The 16,885-nt window shown below is 40.5% G+C and overlaps 1 protein-coding gene across 2 annotated transcripts in view; it reads left to right on the forward strand.

Moving 5' to 3' along the window:
• The window catches only part of CTIF (cap binding complex dependent translation initiation factor), a 361,752-nt gene that overhangs the window by 114,480 nt on the left and 230,387 nt on the right, over positions 1-16,885 (forward strand). For both annotated transcript variants that reach the window (XM_077463042.1, XM_077463043.1), the window contains exon 7: positions 12,649-12,724. In XM_077463042.1, the coding sequence (XP_077319168.1) occupies positions 12,649-12,724 (76 nt within the window). The remainder of the gene's footprint in view (positions 1-12,648; positions 12,725-16,885) is intronic.

Here is a 16,885-nt window from a genome sequence, read left to right on the forward strand (position 1 = left end):
AACACCCATGCGATCCGATTCTGCTGCGGGCCAAAAAAAGGGTCCCGTGCGAATTTGCGGCGGGTGCGGCGGGTGTGACACAAATTCAGCCATACTATCTGTATGGCTGAACTCGAATCGCACAGAGATCGGATGTGATTTGCACTGCAGTGCGGTGCGAATCACATCCGTTCTCATAAACCGCTGCAATGTGAACCCAGCCTTAGTGACACTGGCGACGGGGGGTGATCACGGGGTTAAACCTTTATTGGGGGGGTTAGGGGGGCACATTAGAACTAAAGGGGCTAACCCTAACTGCCCTAACAGTTATTACAGTCACAAATGACACCAATGCAAAAAAAAAAAAAAGCAATTGGTGTCACTGTGACTGGCGGGGCAGGGGTAATTGGGGGGTGATCGGGGGGTAAAGGGGGGGTGTGAGTGTGCCTGGCATGTTCTACTGTATGTGTGGTGTGTTGGTGCAACTCACCGAACCTCTCTCCTCGGTGCCGGAACGAAAAATACCGACACGGAGGAGAGAATACATCACTTCCTCTCCTGTGTTTACATTACAGGAGAGGAAATGATGTCACGGGACATTTTCATTCGTCGGGAGCGATCGCGAGGGGGTGGCCATGAATGAATGGTCGTCCCCTCGTCCGGGATCGCTCCCGAACGAATACCGACCGCCGCAGGCAAGGACGTACATGTAAGCCCTTATGCCTGCCCGTGCCATTCTGTCGACGTACATCGTCGTGCGGCGGTCGGGAAGTGGTTAAACAGGAACGTAGGCGATCATCTTTGTGATTTTGACCAAGGTGAAGGCAGAGATCCTCTGGACTGGACGGCATAAAGAGGCAGGACTGACAAGCAGGATATCAGCAACAGCTAAGTAACTGCGGAGAAAGATGGGAGCTGGCAATTAGGCGAAAGTTGAGCAGCCAGCTCAGAGAAGGAAGGGCTGAGCCCAGCCCTGACAATTTGTCACAGCAGAAGCCAATCGGCTGGTGCCGACAGACATGGCCGGCACCCACTGATCGTCGAGCAGAGACACAGGACTGAGCTCTGCATATGTAAACAAGGCAGAGCTCCATTATGACTGATGGGATGTGATGGATTTTGTGTCCCTGCAAAGCAGGGAAAAAAAATCCATCACATCCCTTAGACTCCATTCAGACTTGAGCATAGCATTTTCAGGCAGAAAATCTGTGTGTTTTGCCGTGATTTTGCAGCTTTTTTTGCTGCGATTTTGTGCAGGGCAAAAGGTCACCAATGTAAAAAGAAGAAAAATGCCCAAATCTGCCCTATCCGAGCGACAAAAAAGGGTCCAGAACTTGTTTAAGCTTCAGGTGACTTGGAGTGGAGATGTGAACCACACATGATTGCTTTGATTGCTCTAGATGTATAACCCCTTCCCAGCCAGTGTTTAGTACAGTGACAGTGCATATTTTTAGCATTGATCACTGTATTCATGTCACTGGTTACTACAAAGTGTCAGTCTGTCCGCCATACTATCGCAGTCCCTCTATAAGTCACTGATTTGCCGCCATTACTAGTATACAAAAAAAATAAAAATTCCAGTATATATCCCATAGTTTGTAGGCGCTATAACGTTCGTGTAAACCAATCAATATATTCTATTTGGACTTTTTCTTAGCAAAAATCTGAGCAGCATACATATTGGCTTAAATTGATGAAAATACATTTTACTGCATATGTTTTATAGCAGAAAGTAAAAAAAAAAAAAAAATATATATATATATATATATATATATATATATATATATATATATATATATATATATATATGCATATATATTTAATTTTTTTCAAAATTGTCGGGCTTTTTTTTGTTTATAGAGCAAAACATATAAGTACAACCAAAAGAGAGCTCTATTTGTGAGGAAAAAAATGACATACATTTCATTTGTGTACAGTGTTGCATGGCCACGCAATTGTCATTTTAACCACTGAAGGATTAGCCTCATTTTGGAATTTAGGCGTTTACATGTTTAAAACAGTTTTTTTTTTGCTAGAAAATTACTTAGAAAAAAACAATATATAATGTTTGGGAGTTCTAACACCCTAGAGAATAAAATGGTGGTCATTGCAATACTTTTTTTCAAACCATATTTGTACGGTGGTCTTACAAGCGCACTTTAAAAAAAAAAAAAAATGCATGTTTTTTAATAAAAAAAAATAAGACAACAGTAAAGTTAGTCCAATTTTTTTATCGTGTGAAAGATAATGTTACGCCGAGTAAATTGATACCCAACATGTCACGTTTCAAAATCGCGCCCGCTCGTGGAATGGCATCAAACGTTTACCCTCAAAAATCTCCATAGGTGATGTTTTAAAAATTCTACAGGTTGCATGTTTTGCATTACAGAGGAGGTCTAGGGCTAGAATTATTGCTCACGCTCTATCGATTGCGGCGATACCTCACGTGTGGTTTGACCACCGTTTTCATATGTGGGCGCTACCCACGTATGCGTTCGCTTCTGCGCGCGAGCTCGTCGGGACAGATCGCTTTAAAAAAAATATATTTTTCTTATTTATTTTACATAATTTTATAAATTTTTTCACTGTTTTTAAAAAAAATAATCTGGATCACTTTTATTCCTATTACAAGGAATGTAAACATCCCTTGTAATAGAAAAAAGCATGACAGGTCCTCTTAAAGTGGTTGTAAACCCTAGCAACCAACTTGGACCTACAGGTAAGCCTAGATTAAGGCTGACCTGTAGGTCCAAGAAATATCTCCTAAACCTATACGGTTTAGGAAGTATATGCTTAAAGACAGTCACAGCTGTCTACGGCTCATGCGCCATAGACAGCGGCGCACAGGCACACTGAGCGCGCCACGGTCAACGGGTGGCGGCTCCCATGCGCATGCGTGGGAGTGACGTCATTGCGGCTTCGCCGAATGACAGCGGCGGAGCAGCGAGACCCACCGAGAAGATGGATGCGCTGGACTACAGGGGACAGCGGTGACTTCGCTGGCTCCTGTGTCAGGTAAGTGACACATAATGGACTACTATGCGATGCATAGTAGTCCATTATGCTTTACATTTGCAGGGAATGAAAGAGGAAGTAAACCCATTAGAGTTTACTTCCTCTTTAAATATGAGATCTGGGGTCAAAAAGTCCTCAGATCTGATATTTGGACTAAAATGCAAAAAAAAAAAAAAAAAATGTCATTTGAAAAAATGACATTGAAAAAATGTGCCTCTAAGAACTATGGGCGGAAGTGACGTTTTGACTTCACTTCCGCCCTGCTATGGTATGGAGACGGGTGGGGACCATCTTAGCCTCACTTGTCTCCATAAACAGGCCTCCGCCACTGCCGATGCCTCTGATAAGTGGCGGGGGGGGGGAGGTGGCACCTCTTCTGCCGTTGATAGCAGCGATCTCGCGGCTAATCTGCTGCAGAGATCACCATTATCGTAAACACGACCGACTCCTGAAAAGATGGATATCTCGGTTGTGGCAGCAGCGGCTGCCATTACCGAGATATCCCTCTTCAAAGTGCTGACATATATGTACAGGAGCTGGTCGGCAAGTGGTTAAAGTAACGCAGTGCTGTATCACAAAAAATGGCTTGGTTATGAACGGGAGTAAATCTTGCAGAAGTCAAGTGGTTAAATAAACTCAACTTGGAAACAAGGCTTTAAACACATTGATGGCATTCTTTACACTAAAGCTGAGCTCCAAGCACAAAAGTGTTCATTTAAATATAAACTTTGTGCGCCACACATGCCTTTGAAAACCCAAATATTACCCACATCACTGTGCTGAACCTGATGGTCCGCATAAATATACTTTAAATTATTTATCTCCCTAAATAAAATTTTTTCGAAAATGTCCTATTTGGATAGCTGGTACTTTAGGAATGTTGACTGTGGTGTTGGCCCCTTCCTCTGGGGAGGCCACCCTCCAATTGCTGTTGTGCTGTGAAGGTCTGGCATTACCTAATTATTTGGTTTATTATTTGACGACTATCCTGGTCACTATTGGATGTTGGGTTATGCAATCTAGGACAAATGCTGCGTCTGTTCGGAAGCCGCCCTTCTGGGCTCTCTTATGGAACTTAGCAACCTTGTGTAAAGAGGCCCTAGGTCCTGTTTAGGGCTGCAACTAACGATTATTTTCATAATCGATTAGTTGGCCGATTATTGTTCGATTAATCAGTTAATACCCTTAAAAAAAAAAAGTGTGGTGTATAATTTAATTAATATGTAAAGTTTTAAAAAAAGGCAATTTATTATTAAAGATCTCTATGCAGTAGTAAATATAAATAACCAACTATATGGTTAGGGAGCGAAATATCTAATCCACTCTGAGAATACAGACAGAAGAGATATACTGTGTGTATGTATATATATATATATATATATATATATATATATATATTAGAGGGGATATATACTGTATATACTATTAGAGGAGATATACTGTATATACTATTAGAGGAGAGGGGCCTAGAGGCGATTCAGTTCGCATTGTGCGCTATACAAGTATTTCATTCATTCATTCAGAGAGATAATGTATATACCGGTACTATTAGAAGAGATATACTGTATATACTATACTGCATAAACTATTAGAGGAGAGATATACTGTATATACTATACTGCATAAACTATTAGAGGAGAGATATACTGTATATACTATTTGAGGAATGATATAGTGTAGATACTATTAGAGGAGAGATATACTATTAAAGGGTCAATCTAGTAAATATCAGACTCATTAACTTTAACCCCATTTTGTTACTGGCCGATTAATCGCTTATGAAAATAGTAATCGATTAATTCCATAATCGATTAGTTGTCGATTAATTGATTAGTTGTTTCAGCCCTAGTCCTGTTCTTTCCTCTTGCACCCTACTAGAGTTACGCTTCGACTTTGGACCACCGCTAGGAAACATTTTTTGCAACCCAATCATTGGTTCCCGCATCACCCTCTGTGGGTCAACCCTTCTCTGTACCATTTCAGACTGTTACCGGACCTCCAGGTGTGGGCCCGCTATGGAGTTAGGACGTTTAGGGATATCATGCCCACACATACCTTATTGTCTTTCCGGGATCTTCTCTCCAATTTTAGATGCCATGGGTGGCTGTACTTCCGTTACTATCAATTGAGCCTTGCGGCGCAATATGAAATGTCCCGACCCTCCACGTCTGGGGGGGGCCAAACCCATTGAGGACCTTCTCTCACAGGACTGCCTCTGTCTTCAATTTACTTGGCTGTCTTCCGTGTGGAGTCTTCTAAGATGGATAAGCTATGGGACGAATGGAGAGCGGATATTCCAACTTTGGGAACACAGTCCTGGGAGCAATTTTTTGAGGACAGCTCAAAGTTTATTTCCTCGCAAGATAAATAAATTCAAACAAACTTTTTGCATAGAGCATGTTACACGACTCAGAGATGGCAGAGAATCTACCCACGAAGGTCTCTCGACTGTTTATGTTGTCATTCTTGTGTTGGAACATATTACCGTTTATTTTGGACTTTCCCCAGTGTGGTGCAGTTCTGGATGGAAGTATTTGATCTTCCTAATACCCGCCTGCAACTGTCCCTTCTGCCCTCCCCTGAGCTTGTACTGTTGAGGCCACACTACACTAAATTAATGATTCTTACTTGCTGTACTATGCTAAGAAGGAAATGCTTTGTAAATGTAGGGTGAGTAGCTGATTTTTCAACTTCAGAACTTGGCTCTACCCACCATCTCCCTGCTATCTAATATGAGGGCCTTAGTTGGTTGGGCCAGTGTTTTAGACACAGGACTGTCTGCCCCTGAGTCAGAGGGGACGAGCCTGATTTGTTTTTTTCGTGGCCACACCAAGTGGCACACATCAGTACAGGTACCCGTTCCCACTTCTGCTCTGCTTGCCAGTAGCCAGGATTGCTGTCCCCACTCTGATCCGCAGAACTTCTTTGAGTATTATTTCAGTGGTTAATTCTTCCTCTTTATTGTCCAGGAAAGAATTCTCAACTAACATTGAGTGCTGATCGGATGCTGGTTTTCCAAAATGCTCGTTTGATCAGGAGACCGCCTTGTGTAGGACAGGGAGCTGTACACACAAGCCGAAATTTGTCCGGTTCCTGCAAAACTAACCGTTTTTGGCCGATTTTCAGCCCATGTGTTCCCAAGCCCTATAGTAAAATCCTCTCGTTAGAGTACATGAGTGGAGGCAGGTCTCTCCTGTATGTTCTTTTGATCCACTCCAATAGTTGCTTTCACAAAAAAGACCCAAAATTGCTTGCTAAAAAAAAATCAGGCATGTTAGGAGTGGGAGCTATACTGGACTGCCCTTAGAGCTTTGTTTTGAGTGTGTCCAATCTCCTGAAGGCAGCAGCATAACAAAATGTGCCTGAATACTCATCCTGTGTCATGTACACCAAAATATAACACTCTTATAGAAGTTATGTACTGTACTGTGTAAGACTGGCCAAACAAACTGGCAAGCGGAGGACGAAGGACTAGTCCCCACTATTTTTCCTTCAGTTTAATTATATAAATTATATAGAAACAGCACCCCTTCCTACTCAATCAAGCACTTACGGTTAAACTCCTCAAATCAAGATAAATATAAAATTGGCCAGTTAAGGCTAAAGCAGCTACTGTAAAGCCCAATCTGAGCTCAGTACACAAATTATAAACACAGAAATTTAGCTCTATAAATATAATACTAAACATAGAAATATTAACATGCAGCGCAATTAAGTGAATAAAGAGTCCATAATATGATGCAGCAAAATCCTATATTAGTTCCATGAATTAGTGGGATGAGATTGTCCATATAGAAGGGGTATGATTTCCATTCTTAAGGTGATAAACTGTCACCAACATCTCCACACCTGAAAAACGGGGGGTACACACATCCCCCTTCAAAATAGACTCTTACCAGAATCAACTGGACAATAGGCAAAAGGCACGGGGATTTAATCACTGTCTCCAATCTCCCAGGAATGCTGCACCTGTGGGTTGGGTCAAACAAATTGAGGTCAATTCCAATCAAAAAGGGAAAAGAACGAACTTCCATAGTGTAATCCCATTTAAAACATTTTATTGTTTTTCCACAAAACCCCTCTTTAAGAATTGCACTTACAAGCACACAATTGCAAACTGGCAGCTCAAGACAATAAAACACAGCAGCAGGCCAAACGGCGATAGTGCGGTGTCTCCTACCAAAATCGGCTGTACTTTCCAGTGGTGGTGAAAGCTTGTGTCCCTGGGCAGCGTACTGACGTCACTGATGGTCATCGCAAAGCCACACGCTGACGTGTTTCGTCATCTGCGACATCATCTGAGGGTGTGTCTTTACGGCAAGGTGTACCATCCTTTATACTACAGCTAACCAGGGGTGAGTTAACCAATAGTGCTGTGCGGCTATTGACCACCGTCCGGATACGGCTATCCAGACCAGTAGATCATAACAACAGACAGACCCGCAGCACACACCGCCCATCATAGACACAGACATATGTGTTCCACATAGGCGATGTCAGCGCCGGCCGACAACCATTGTCCGCAGCTCAACTACACTAATTTAAACATTCGTTATGCATCATTTTGATACCTGCTATATTGCAATTTACAGAGATAAAAACACAATACATAAAAAAGCAAAATATCTAAAAACTGTATTCAAAAATGCAATATATATAAAAAAATATAATATATAAAACGTCATATGATATGATAGAAGAGATATACTTATTCAGGGTCTGCTAATTGAAACCACACAAAAAAAAAGTAATTGAAAATATTATTGCAAAAAAAAAAAAATAATATTATTGCAGGAGAAAATTGAGAAGACTCCTAAACCACTTAAATACAGAATAACCAATAGTAATATGCTAATCTATAAATCCTAGTAATCACTAATAAAACAGTTGACATATAATTCTACATTCATTCTGTTGGTGTCATTGTGTTCATGGAAAAAATCCAATGAGTTTCTCGTTTGGATATCTCGCGTACCAGATTAGAACTCCTCCAGTTTGGGTGGATATGATCCACACCCCAAAATTTTAAGCCAGAGGGGTTTTGATTATGGAACTGTTTAAAATGTAAAGACACACTATAGTATTTAAAACTGATCGATTATATTATACAGATGTTCAGATATCCATTTTTTTAGGGTTCTTTTGGTGCATCCCACATACATCAAATTGCAAGGACATTGTAGGACGTACATTACGTGTGTAATATTACATGTTATAAATTCTGTAATTTTAAAAGTTTTATTTCTGGTAGAAGTGAATTTGGTCAATTTAAATGGACAGTTAACCTGTAGGCAGGTATTGCACCTCCTACAGGAAAAGAACCCTGCATGGTCCCAAAACATGAATGGTCTAGTGGGTGCATCTAATACCTTGACCACTCTGTCCCCAAAGTTAGGTGCTTTCCTATAGGTAAATGAGGTTTTTTCCGGGAGTGAATAGATCAATGTTTTGTCCATTCGTAGAATATGCCAATGACATTTAAAAATGTCCTTCATCTCTCTGTACTGTCCATGGAAATTGGAGATAAACCCCCACTCCTGTTTAAAGTCAACCTGATGATTCCCTATCCATTAACATGGAGCCTCTCCTACTTCTTGTATAATTACATCAAGTTGTTCGTTGTACCCTTTTTGTAAAAATCTATTTTTAATTAATTTAGATTGTACAAAATAATCCTTATCCGTGGTACGATTTTTCCTTACTTGCATTATCTGACCTTTCGGTATATTTTTTAACCAGTGAGGATGGTGCCCACTATTTATAGGGCGGTAACTATTTCTGTCTGTAGGTTTTGAAATAAACCGTAGTGATCAAGTTCTCAACTAGTCTCAAAATACTTGCATCCAGGAAGTGAATATAAAATATAAAGGCATATCAAACACAGAGTGGTACTGTGGATACACTACATAATAAACATGCTATGTCTCGATATTTGGAATTGCTAAAAGAGAACAACTATTGTTGAAGGTGATGGACTTTATAGGCATAAACACAATTAAAAAAAAAAAAAAATTGTGTTTATGCCTATAAAGTCAATCACCTTCAACAATAGTTGTTTTCTCTTTTAGTAATTCCAGGAAGTGAATCTGTTTGTTATTGAACTCATATTCTAGTCTAATGTTGTTTTTATTTGAATTGAGTTCAGCCATAAACTCATATAAGGGAGCTCTCACTTCCTTCCCAAATAAAAAACAGGTCATTGATGTATTTTGTAAAATAGCAGACCCTCCCTTTTTATAGCAAATACTGTTTTATTCTCCCATAAATAAGTTCGCTAAACTGGGAGTGAACTTGGCGCCCATCGCGACTCCTCGTTTTTGTGAATAAAATTGCCGATTATACCAGTAGTTGTGGGACAGGCAAAAATCCAAGGCCCGTCCCAAAAATGCCTTCTGTTCATAAGATAAGTCATCCATTTTACTTAAAGCCCAATTTAATGCCAATAGAGCGTCGTCATGTTGTATAATGGTGTATAGCAGGGATTCTCAACCAGGGTTCCTTTAATGCCACGTAAACTCGATCAGAATTCTCGTCGGAAAAAGCCCTGATGGTTTTCCCGACGGAACTCCGCTCAAACTGTCTTGCCTACACACGGTGACACCAAATTCTGATCGTTTATAATGCGGTGATGTACAACACGTACGACGGGACTTGAAAAAGGAAGTTCAATAGCCAGTAGCCAATAACTTCTGTCTCGTAGTTAAATCTGAGCATGCGTGATTTTTGGCATGTCGGAATAGCATACACACGATTGGAATTTCCGATAGAAAGTTTTTCCGTCTGGAAAATTGAGAACATGCTATCAATTTTTGGCTGGGGAAAATTCGGACAGCTAAATTCCAATGGAGCATACACACGGTCGCATTTTACGATGAAAAGCTCATATCAGTCATTTTCTGGCCGGAATTCCGATCATGTGTACGCGGCATAAAAGTTGCTAGGGGTTCCTTCAGCATTGGGCAATTTCTGCCTCTCAGATAAGTTCCCATTGACACCATTGATCTTTTTAGCTATCTAAAGGACCATTCTTCTCCCTGACCATCACACTATTAGATCATGAGTTGTAGATTTCTAATTTTTAGCAGGGGTTCCCCGAGACCGTCAAACTATTCCAAGGGTTCCTCTGTGTTGAAAAGTTTGAGAAAGGCTGGTGTATAGTGACCACACATCTGCCGTCACCAAAAAGATATCCCTTTTCCCTGATAAATTAATTCTACTAATCGTCTGAAGGAGATTTTTAATATCGCTTAAATAAGCTTTCTTGGTCTTGGTTAATACGCTCGCTTGTAGGAATGTATCAAGATATTTGCCCAACCTGGCTATGACAGATTCTATACTATTCACGATTGGGCATACTGTGGCGATTTTTGCTATCTTTATGTACTTTTGGTAACGTATAGATTGTAGAAATTCTATTAAAACTTGGTGACAGATACTTTTGTGTTCTTTTTTGTTTAGGACATTTTTTTTTTTTTTTTTTCAAATCCCATATTCACCAAACGTTGTAGTTCTTTATGGTAAACTTGAGTGGGATCAGTACGGAACTTAACGTATGTATTCTCATCTAATAACATACCCTCCAGTTGGGTGTTATAGAAGTTTTTTTTTCAAAAAACAGCCCCTCCTCCTTTATCCGTGGGGCGGGTTATGAAATTATTCCTTTCCTCCAGTTGTTCTATACCGTCTTCAATAAATCTGGGGTTCAAATTTTTTTTAGGAATCACCCGTTCTAAATCTTAAAGACGTCCACATGTTAATTTGCGGTATTGGCAGGATTAAAAAGCGATTTACCACTGTCTACACCTATCACATTCTTATTTACTATATTAACATTCCTAGGCCCCATATTCAGAAAATATTTCTTTGAATGCATTTTTCTTATTTATTTGTGTATATCTTTATACACGTCAAACTTATAGCTTTTTTCTGGGGCACATTTAAGGCCCAAATTCAAAATGTTAATCTCCTTATGTGTTAAATCAACTTTACTCAAAGTTTATATATTCCCACTATTTTCCGACTCCCTCCTTTTTTTAAGTTGTTTCCTCCTGCCTGCCCTACACCCTCTCGCTGTACAGCACTAGGGGTTAACGCGACTGGTTGTCAGCCGGCACTGACATCGCCTATGTGGAACACATATGTCTGTGTGTGTCTGATGGGGGGGGGGTGTGTGCTACGGGTCTGAGGGCCTGTCGGTTGTTATGATCTACTGGTCCGGATGGTGGCCAATAGCCGTACAGCACTAGGGGTTAACTCGCCCCTGGTTAGCTGTAGTATAAAGGATGGTACGTCTCAGCGTAAAGCCATGCCCTCAGATGATGTCGCAGATGACGAAACGTGTCAGTGTGTGGCTTTGCGACGACCATCGGTAACGTCAGCACGCTGCCCAGGGACACAGGCTTTCGGCAACGCTGGGAAGTACAGCTGATTGTGGTAGGAGACCCCACACTATCCCAGTTCGGCCCACCGCTGTGTTTTATTGTCTTGATATGCCAGTTTGCAATTGTGTGCTTGTAAGTGCAATTCTTAAAGAGGGGGTTTTGTGGATAGACACAAAATGAATAAGGATTTGGCTCACTTCGGGGAGGTGACATTTTTTTTTTTTTTTTTCAGTTTTGGATTGAGTACTGAAGGTTTTAAGCAACTGCCAGATTTCATTGGTCTCCCCATACCCTGTTAGAGGTTTTCCCCCCACATACTATCTGGATTACCATCTTTAACTACACACAGGAAGTGACCACAAATCTACAGCGAGGACACGATGCGCAACACAAAAGAGGAAATTACCACAAATCTACAGACACGGCGCGCAACACAAAACAGGAAGTGACCACAAATCTGCAGACACGGCACGCAACACAAAACAGGAAGTGACCACAAATCTACAACAGGGACACGGCACGCAACACAAAACGGACACAAAGTGACAGGCATTCTAGCTTTCCCTGTCGGTGTTGCTGTTGAGAATTTACCATTACCTCCTGTCTGTTAAAACCCTTGATGGCTGGACAATAAATGGGGATACATTTTTCCATACTCAACCAAAATGTAAAAAAATATATTTTGATTTTACATACACCTTTAAGAATTCAAGAACCAGTCAGTCTGGTGTTGTATTCACTTGGCAGTTTCGAAGAGCCAGGAGCATGAGCACCTACTGCCCATATAGAGATTGGGAGTGCCACTGGTGCTTATTCCGCATAATATTGGAGGAGGCTGCTTGGGTATAGAGCACTACTTTCATTTCCAGGGCTGCAGTAACAATAACAAGACGGCCGGGTGTCCAATACATTTTTTCCCTTGTATTTTTCCTTTATTTTTATTAAATATATACCGTATACAATTCTGTGATCCATTTCTAACACCTGAATTTGATTTGACCACAGAAGATCACCCGCTCTAGCCACAGACACTCACCGTTTTTAAATGTATGCATATAAAAAGGAAAGAAATAATACTCCCCACCCCCACCCTCTTGAGATTCACATAGTCAACCGGTCATTATAAGATTCTGTTTGAACCAACCCTGGTATATCTAATCATTTGTGTACCTTGATGTATTTAATGAACATAATGTGTTGCAAATCATCGTGTTGGTTGCAATTATTAGTTGAAAATTGCATATTGCTGAATTGTTTTTTTTGTTTTTTTTAGGTTTGGTAAAGGGAAATGTGAAGACGGGGATGGTATTAATCTGAACGACATAGAGAAAGTGCTGCCCACCTGGCAGGTAAGACTGATGAAGTGAAAGTGAGCTGAACGCAGCATTTTTGTGTGGTGTCAGCCCTGCCCAGTTTTCCTTTGCTAAACTCCTCAGGCCTTCCCACTTTCTGATTGCTTCAACATAAGTGCTAGTTATGTGATCCATGATCAGAACTAGCGGGGCTCTTTGAGATAACACCAAGGGAAAAGTAGAGAGGACAGTTCTGAATTTCTGAGAAAATCAGCAGTTTGTTTTTATTTATTGTTAGGGTTTCAATGCACTTTAATTACACATGCAAGTTATTTTTTAATGAATACATAACTGTATTACTTGGTGTTTTTCTAACTGTAATGCTTGGTGTTTGAGTTCAGATTTAAGCCTTGAGATGACTAGAGGGAGCTCAAGCTGTCCTGCTTTTTCCATCCATTATTGCTGTAGTACTGCAGTCTTTCCCACTTACCTGGGTTTGTGGTCTGGAAACCGCTTGCCGCCTTGTTGAACAGAACAGCTGTTCCCAAACACACCTACTATACAGTATATTACCAGAAGTATTGGGACGCCTGCCTTTACACTCACATGAACTTTAATGGTATGGCTTGCAGTCTCCACTCTAATTCATCCCAAAGATGTTCTATTGGGTTAAGGTCAGGAGCTGCAGGCCAGTCAAGTTCCTCCACCCCAAACTCGCTCATCCGTGTCTTTATGGACCTTGCTTTGTGCACTGGTCCAAATCATTTGGTGGAGGGGAGATTATGGTGTGGGGTAGTTTTTCAGGGGTTGGGCTTGGACCCAGATTAGTTCCAGTGAAGAGAACTCTTAAGGCGTTGACATACCTGGATATTTTGGACAATTTCGTACTCCCAACTTTGTGGCAACAGTTTGAGGTTGGCTCTTCCTGTTCCAACATGACTGCACACCTTAGGAACAAAGTGAGCGGCCACAAGAGAGCAAAAGAGTAGTAAATGGCAGTCAAAAAAGGTGAAAGGCTCAATTTGTAATTGGATACAACACTGGCCACTGTGACCAGTCATAGAAGGAGCAGAAACACCAGTCAAATACTGGAGTTTTGCTACTAGGTTCACGGCAAGCAAATGTATGGGAAGCACATTTGGTCACCCAAACATTCAGTGACTCTATACTCAATATTCATCAATATACCAATATAATATAATACATAAACTATTATTATTATTCACGATTTATATAGCGCCAACAGTTTACGCAGCGCTTTACAATGTATAGGGGGGACAACACAATTACAGTACAATACAAAAGGTACGTGCCTAAACTATATAATATGTACAGTAACAACCCAAAATGTATGACAATAATATCACCCTTGGTGTATAACCATAAAAAAACAACCCATGATGTATAACCATTAAATCAATACTATATTCTGTGTTTTCAAAGCAATAAAACAGCATAAAACATCTAATTCCTGAAGACCTAAAATGGTATATATACTATAATAAACTGTATTCATACAAGCACCATATAAGGAATACCAAGTCCATGGGCAGCCCATCAAAAGCTGTGGATAATGGTATGTGCAGAATTATGGTCATCAGGTGATTATACAATGCGGTGAAAAAGTATTTGCCCCTACCTGATTTTATTTATTTTTATTTTTTTGCATATTTGTCACACTTAAATGATTTAGATCATCAAAAAAAAAATGAATATTACACAAAGATAACCTGAGCATATACAAAATGCAGTTGTTAAATGATTTCATTTATTAAAGTGGTTGTATACTCTTTTTTTTCACTTTTACCTACAGGAAAGCCTATAATAAGGCTTACCTGTAGGTAAAAAAAATATCTCCTAAACCTGTACGGTTTAGGAGATATTCCCCTCGGTATGCGCCGCTGACTGCAGCGGCGCATGCGCACAAGGGGGATTCTCGGCTGAAAATCCGGCAGTGGCAGTCCGGCCGGGATGGAATCTCCCGCACGCATGCGCGGGAGTGACGATATCGTGGCTCTGGCCACTCACAGCGCCGGAGCCGCGATACCCGGAAGAAACGCAGAGGGCGCATGTCAGCTCCCTCGGCGTGGATCGGGCCAGATGTCGGGGCCTCGTTCTAAGGTAAGTATTTCATAATGAGCTACTATTCGGTGCATACTAGCTCATTATGCCTTTTGCTTTGCAGGTGGTAAAAAAAAAAAAAAACATTAGCGGGTTTACTACCGCTTTAAGGGAAAAAATCTGCCCAAACCTGCCTGACCCTATGTGAAAAAGTAATTGCCCCCTTGCTTGCTAAATGATAGATGAACTGAGAAAAACCACATTATTTGGAAAGCGGAGTTAACTTCACTTGCCATGCCAAGGCCTGATTACTGGCAGATTTGTTGAATCGAGAAATCACTTAAATAGAATCTGTCTGACAAAGTAAAACACGCTAAAAGATGATTAAAAAAATAAAATAACGCATCATGCCGCAAACTAAAGAAATTCAAGAACAGATGATAAAGTAATGTATATGTATCAGTCTGCAAAGGGTTACAAAGCCATTTCTAGGGCTTTGGGACTCCAGTGAGCCACAGTTAGAGCCATTATCCACAAATGGAGAAAACTTGGAACAGTGGTGAACCTTCGCATGAGTGGCCAGCCTACCAAAATTTCTCCGAGAGCATGACGACCACTCATACAGGAGGTCATAAAATAACCCAGAACAACATCTAAAGAACTGCAGGCCTCACTTGCCTCAGGTAAGATCAGTGTTCATGGTTCTACAATAAGAAGGAGACTGGGCAAAAATGGCATCCATGGGAAAGTTCCAAGGCCAAAACCACTGCTGACCATAAAGAACACAACGGCTCATCTCACATTTACCAAAAAACATCTTGATTATCCCTAAGACTTTTGGGCAAATATTCTGTGGACTGATGAGACGACAATTTGTACTTTTTGGAAGGTGCGTGTCCCGTTACATCTGGTATAAAACGAATACAGCATTTCATAACAAGAACATCACACATGGTGCTGGTAGCGTGATGGTCTGGAGCTTGCTTTGCAGCTTCAGGACCTGGACGACTTGCCGCCATCGATGGAACCATGAATTTGCACTCTACCAGAAAATCCTAAAGGAAAATGTCCGGCAATTAGTTTTGTGACTTCAAGCGCACAATAAAAAAAAAATCAGGAAGGGGTAAATACTTTTTCACATCACTGTATATAATATACGCAGTATTCGTATATGAATCACATGACTACTTGCATAACTCAAAAGCTGAGAATGGTCATGAGGTGATTTTTATATATATATATATATATATATATATATATATATATATATATATATATATATATATATTATAATATATATATATACGCACACACACAATATTCCTATATGCATCACATAACTACTCACATCAGAAGCTTTGTATGATGGTATGTGCAGAATAATGGTCACATAATAATCACCCGATGACCATTATTCTACATATACCATTAGCCACAGCTTTTGATGGGTTGTCTACATTCAGAGTTATGCAAGTGTGATGTATGTCTACCTTGCATTGTATTATATTCTACTATAGTGTATATATAACATTTCAGGCCTTTGGGGATAAGTTATTTTATGCAATTACTGTGTTTTCAAAACAATAAAAGCATGAATCCCTGAAGGCCTTAAATGGTATATACTGTATATTATAATGCACTTTATTCATACATGCATAACATACCACTTTTCCCCGATTAAAACTGATGGTGATTGCAGAGTAATGATCATCAGGTATTCCCCTGATCACCATTATATTGTACATACTGTCATCCTCCATCAACATTGTTTAGATTTTATGGTTACAAATCATGGTTTGTTTCTCTACATATTATACCATTGATGAATATTGAGGGCAGAGACACTGAATGTAGGTCTTTTTGGTGCAACTGTTTGGACACATACAAGGAGATTGGCAGACTATATGGACAGAGTACAGTGCCCGACTATATATGTATAGACTACTGTATACAGTGTGTGCATATATATGGATGAATATCTATGGGATGTTTACTTTATTTTGTTCCTCTGAGCAGTGAAGTGTTATAGTTTCTTTTAGCATTGTCAATTATTGGTGGCTGTGCTCTTTGCCAATTATTCGGCGGCTGTGCCCCTCGCCAGTTATTGGCGGCTGTGCCCCTCGCCAGTTATTGGCGGCTGTGCCCCTCGCCAGTTAT

Source organism: Lithobates pipiens, unplaced genomic scaffold (genome assembly GCF_037356315.1).
Source record: "Lithobates pipiens isolate NorthernLeopardFrog02 unplaced genomic scaffold, aLitPip1_a1.2 Scaffold_3, whole genome shotgun sequence".
In the NCBI taxonomy this organism is placed as follows: Eukaryota; Metazoa; Chordata; class Amphibia; order Anura; family Ranidae; genus Lithobates; species Lithobates pipiens.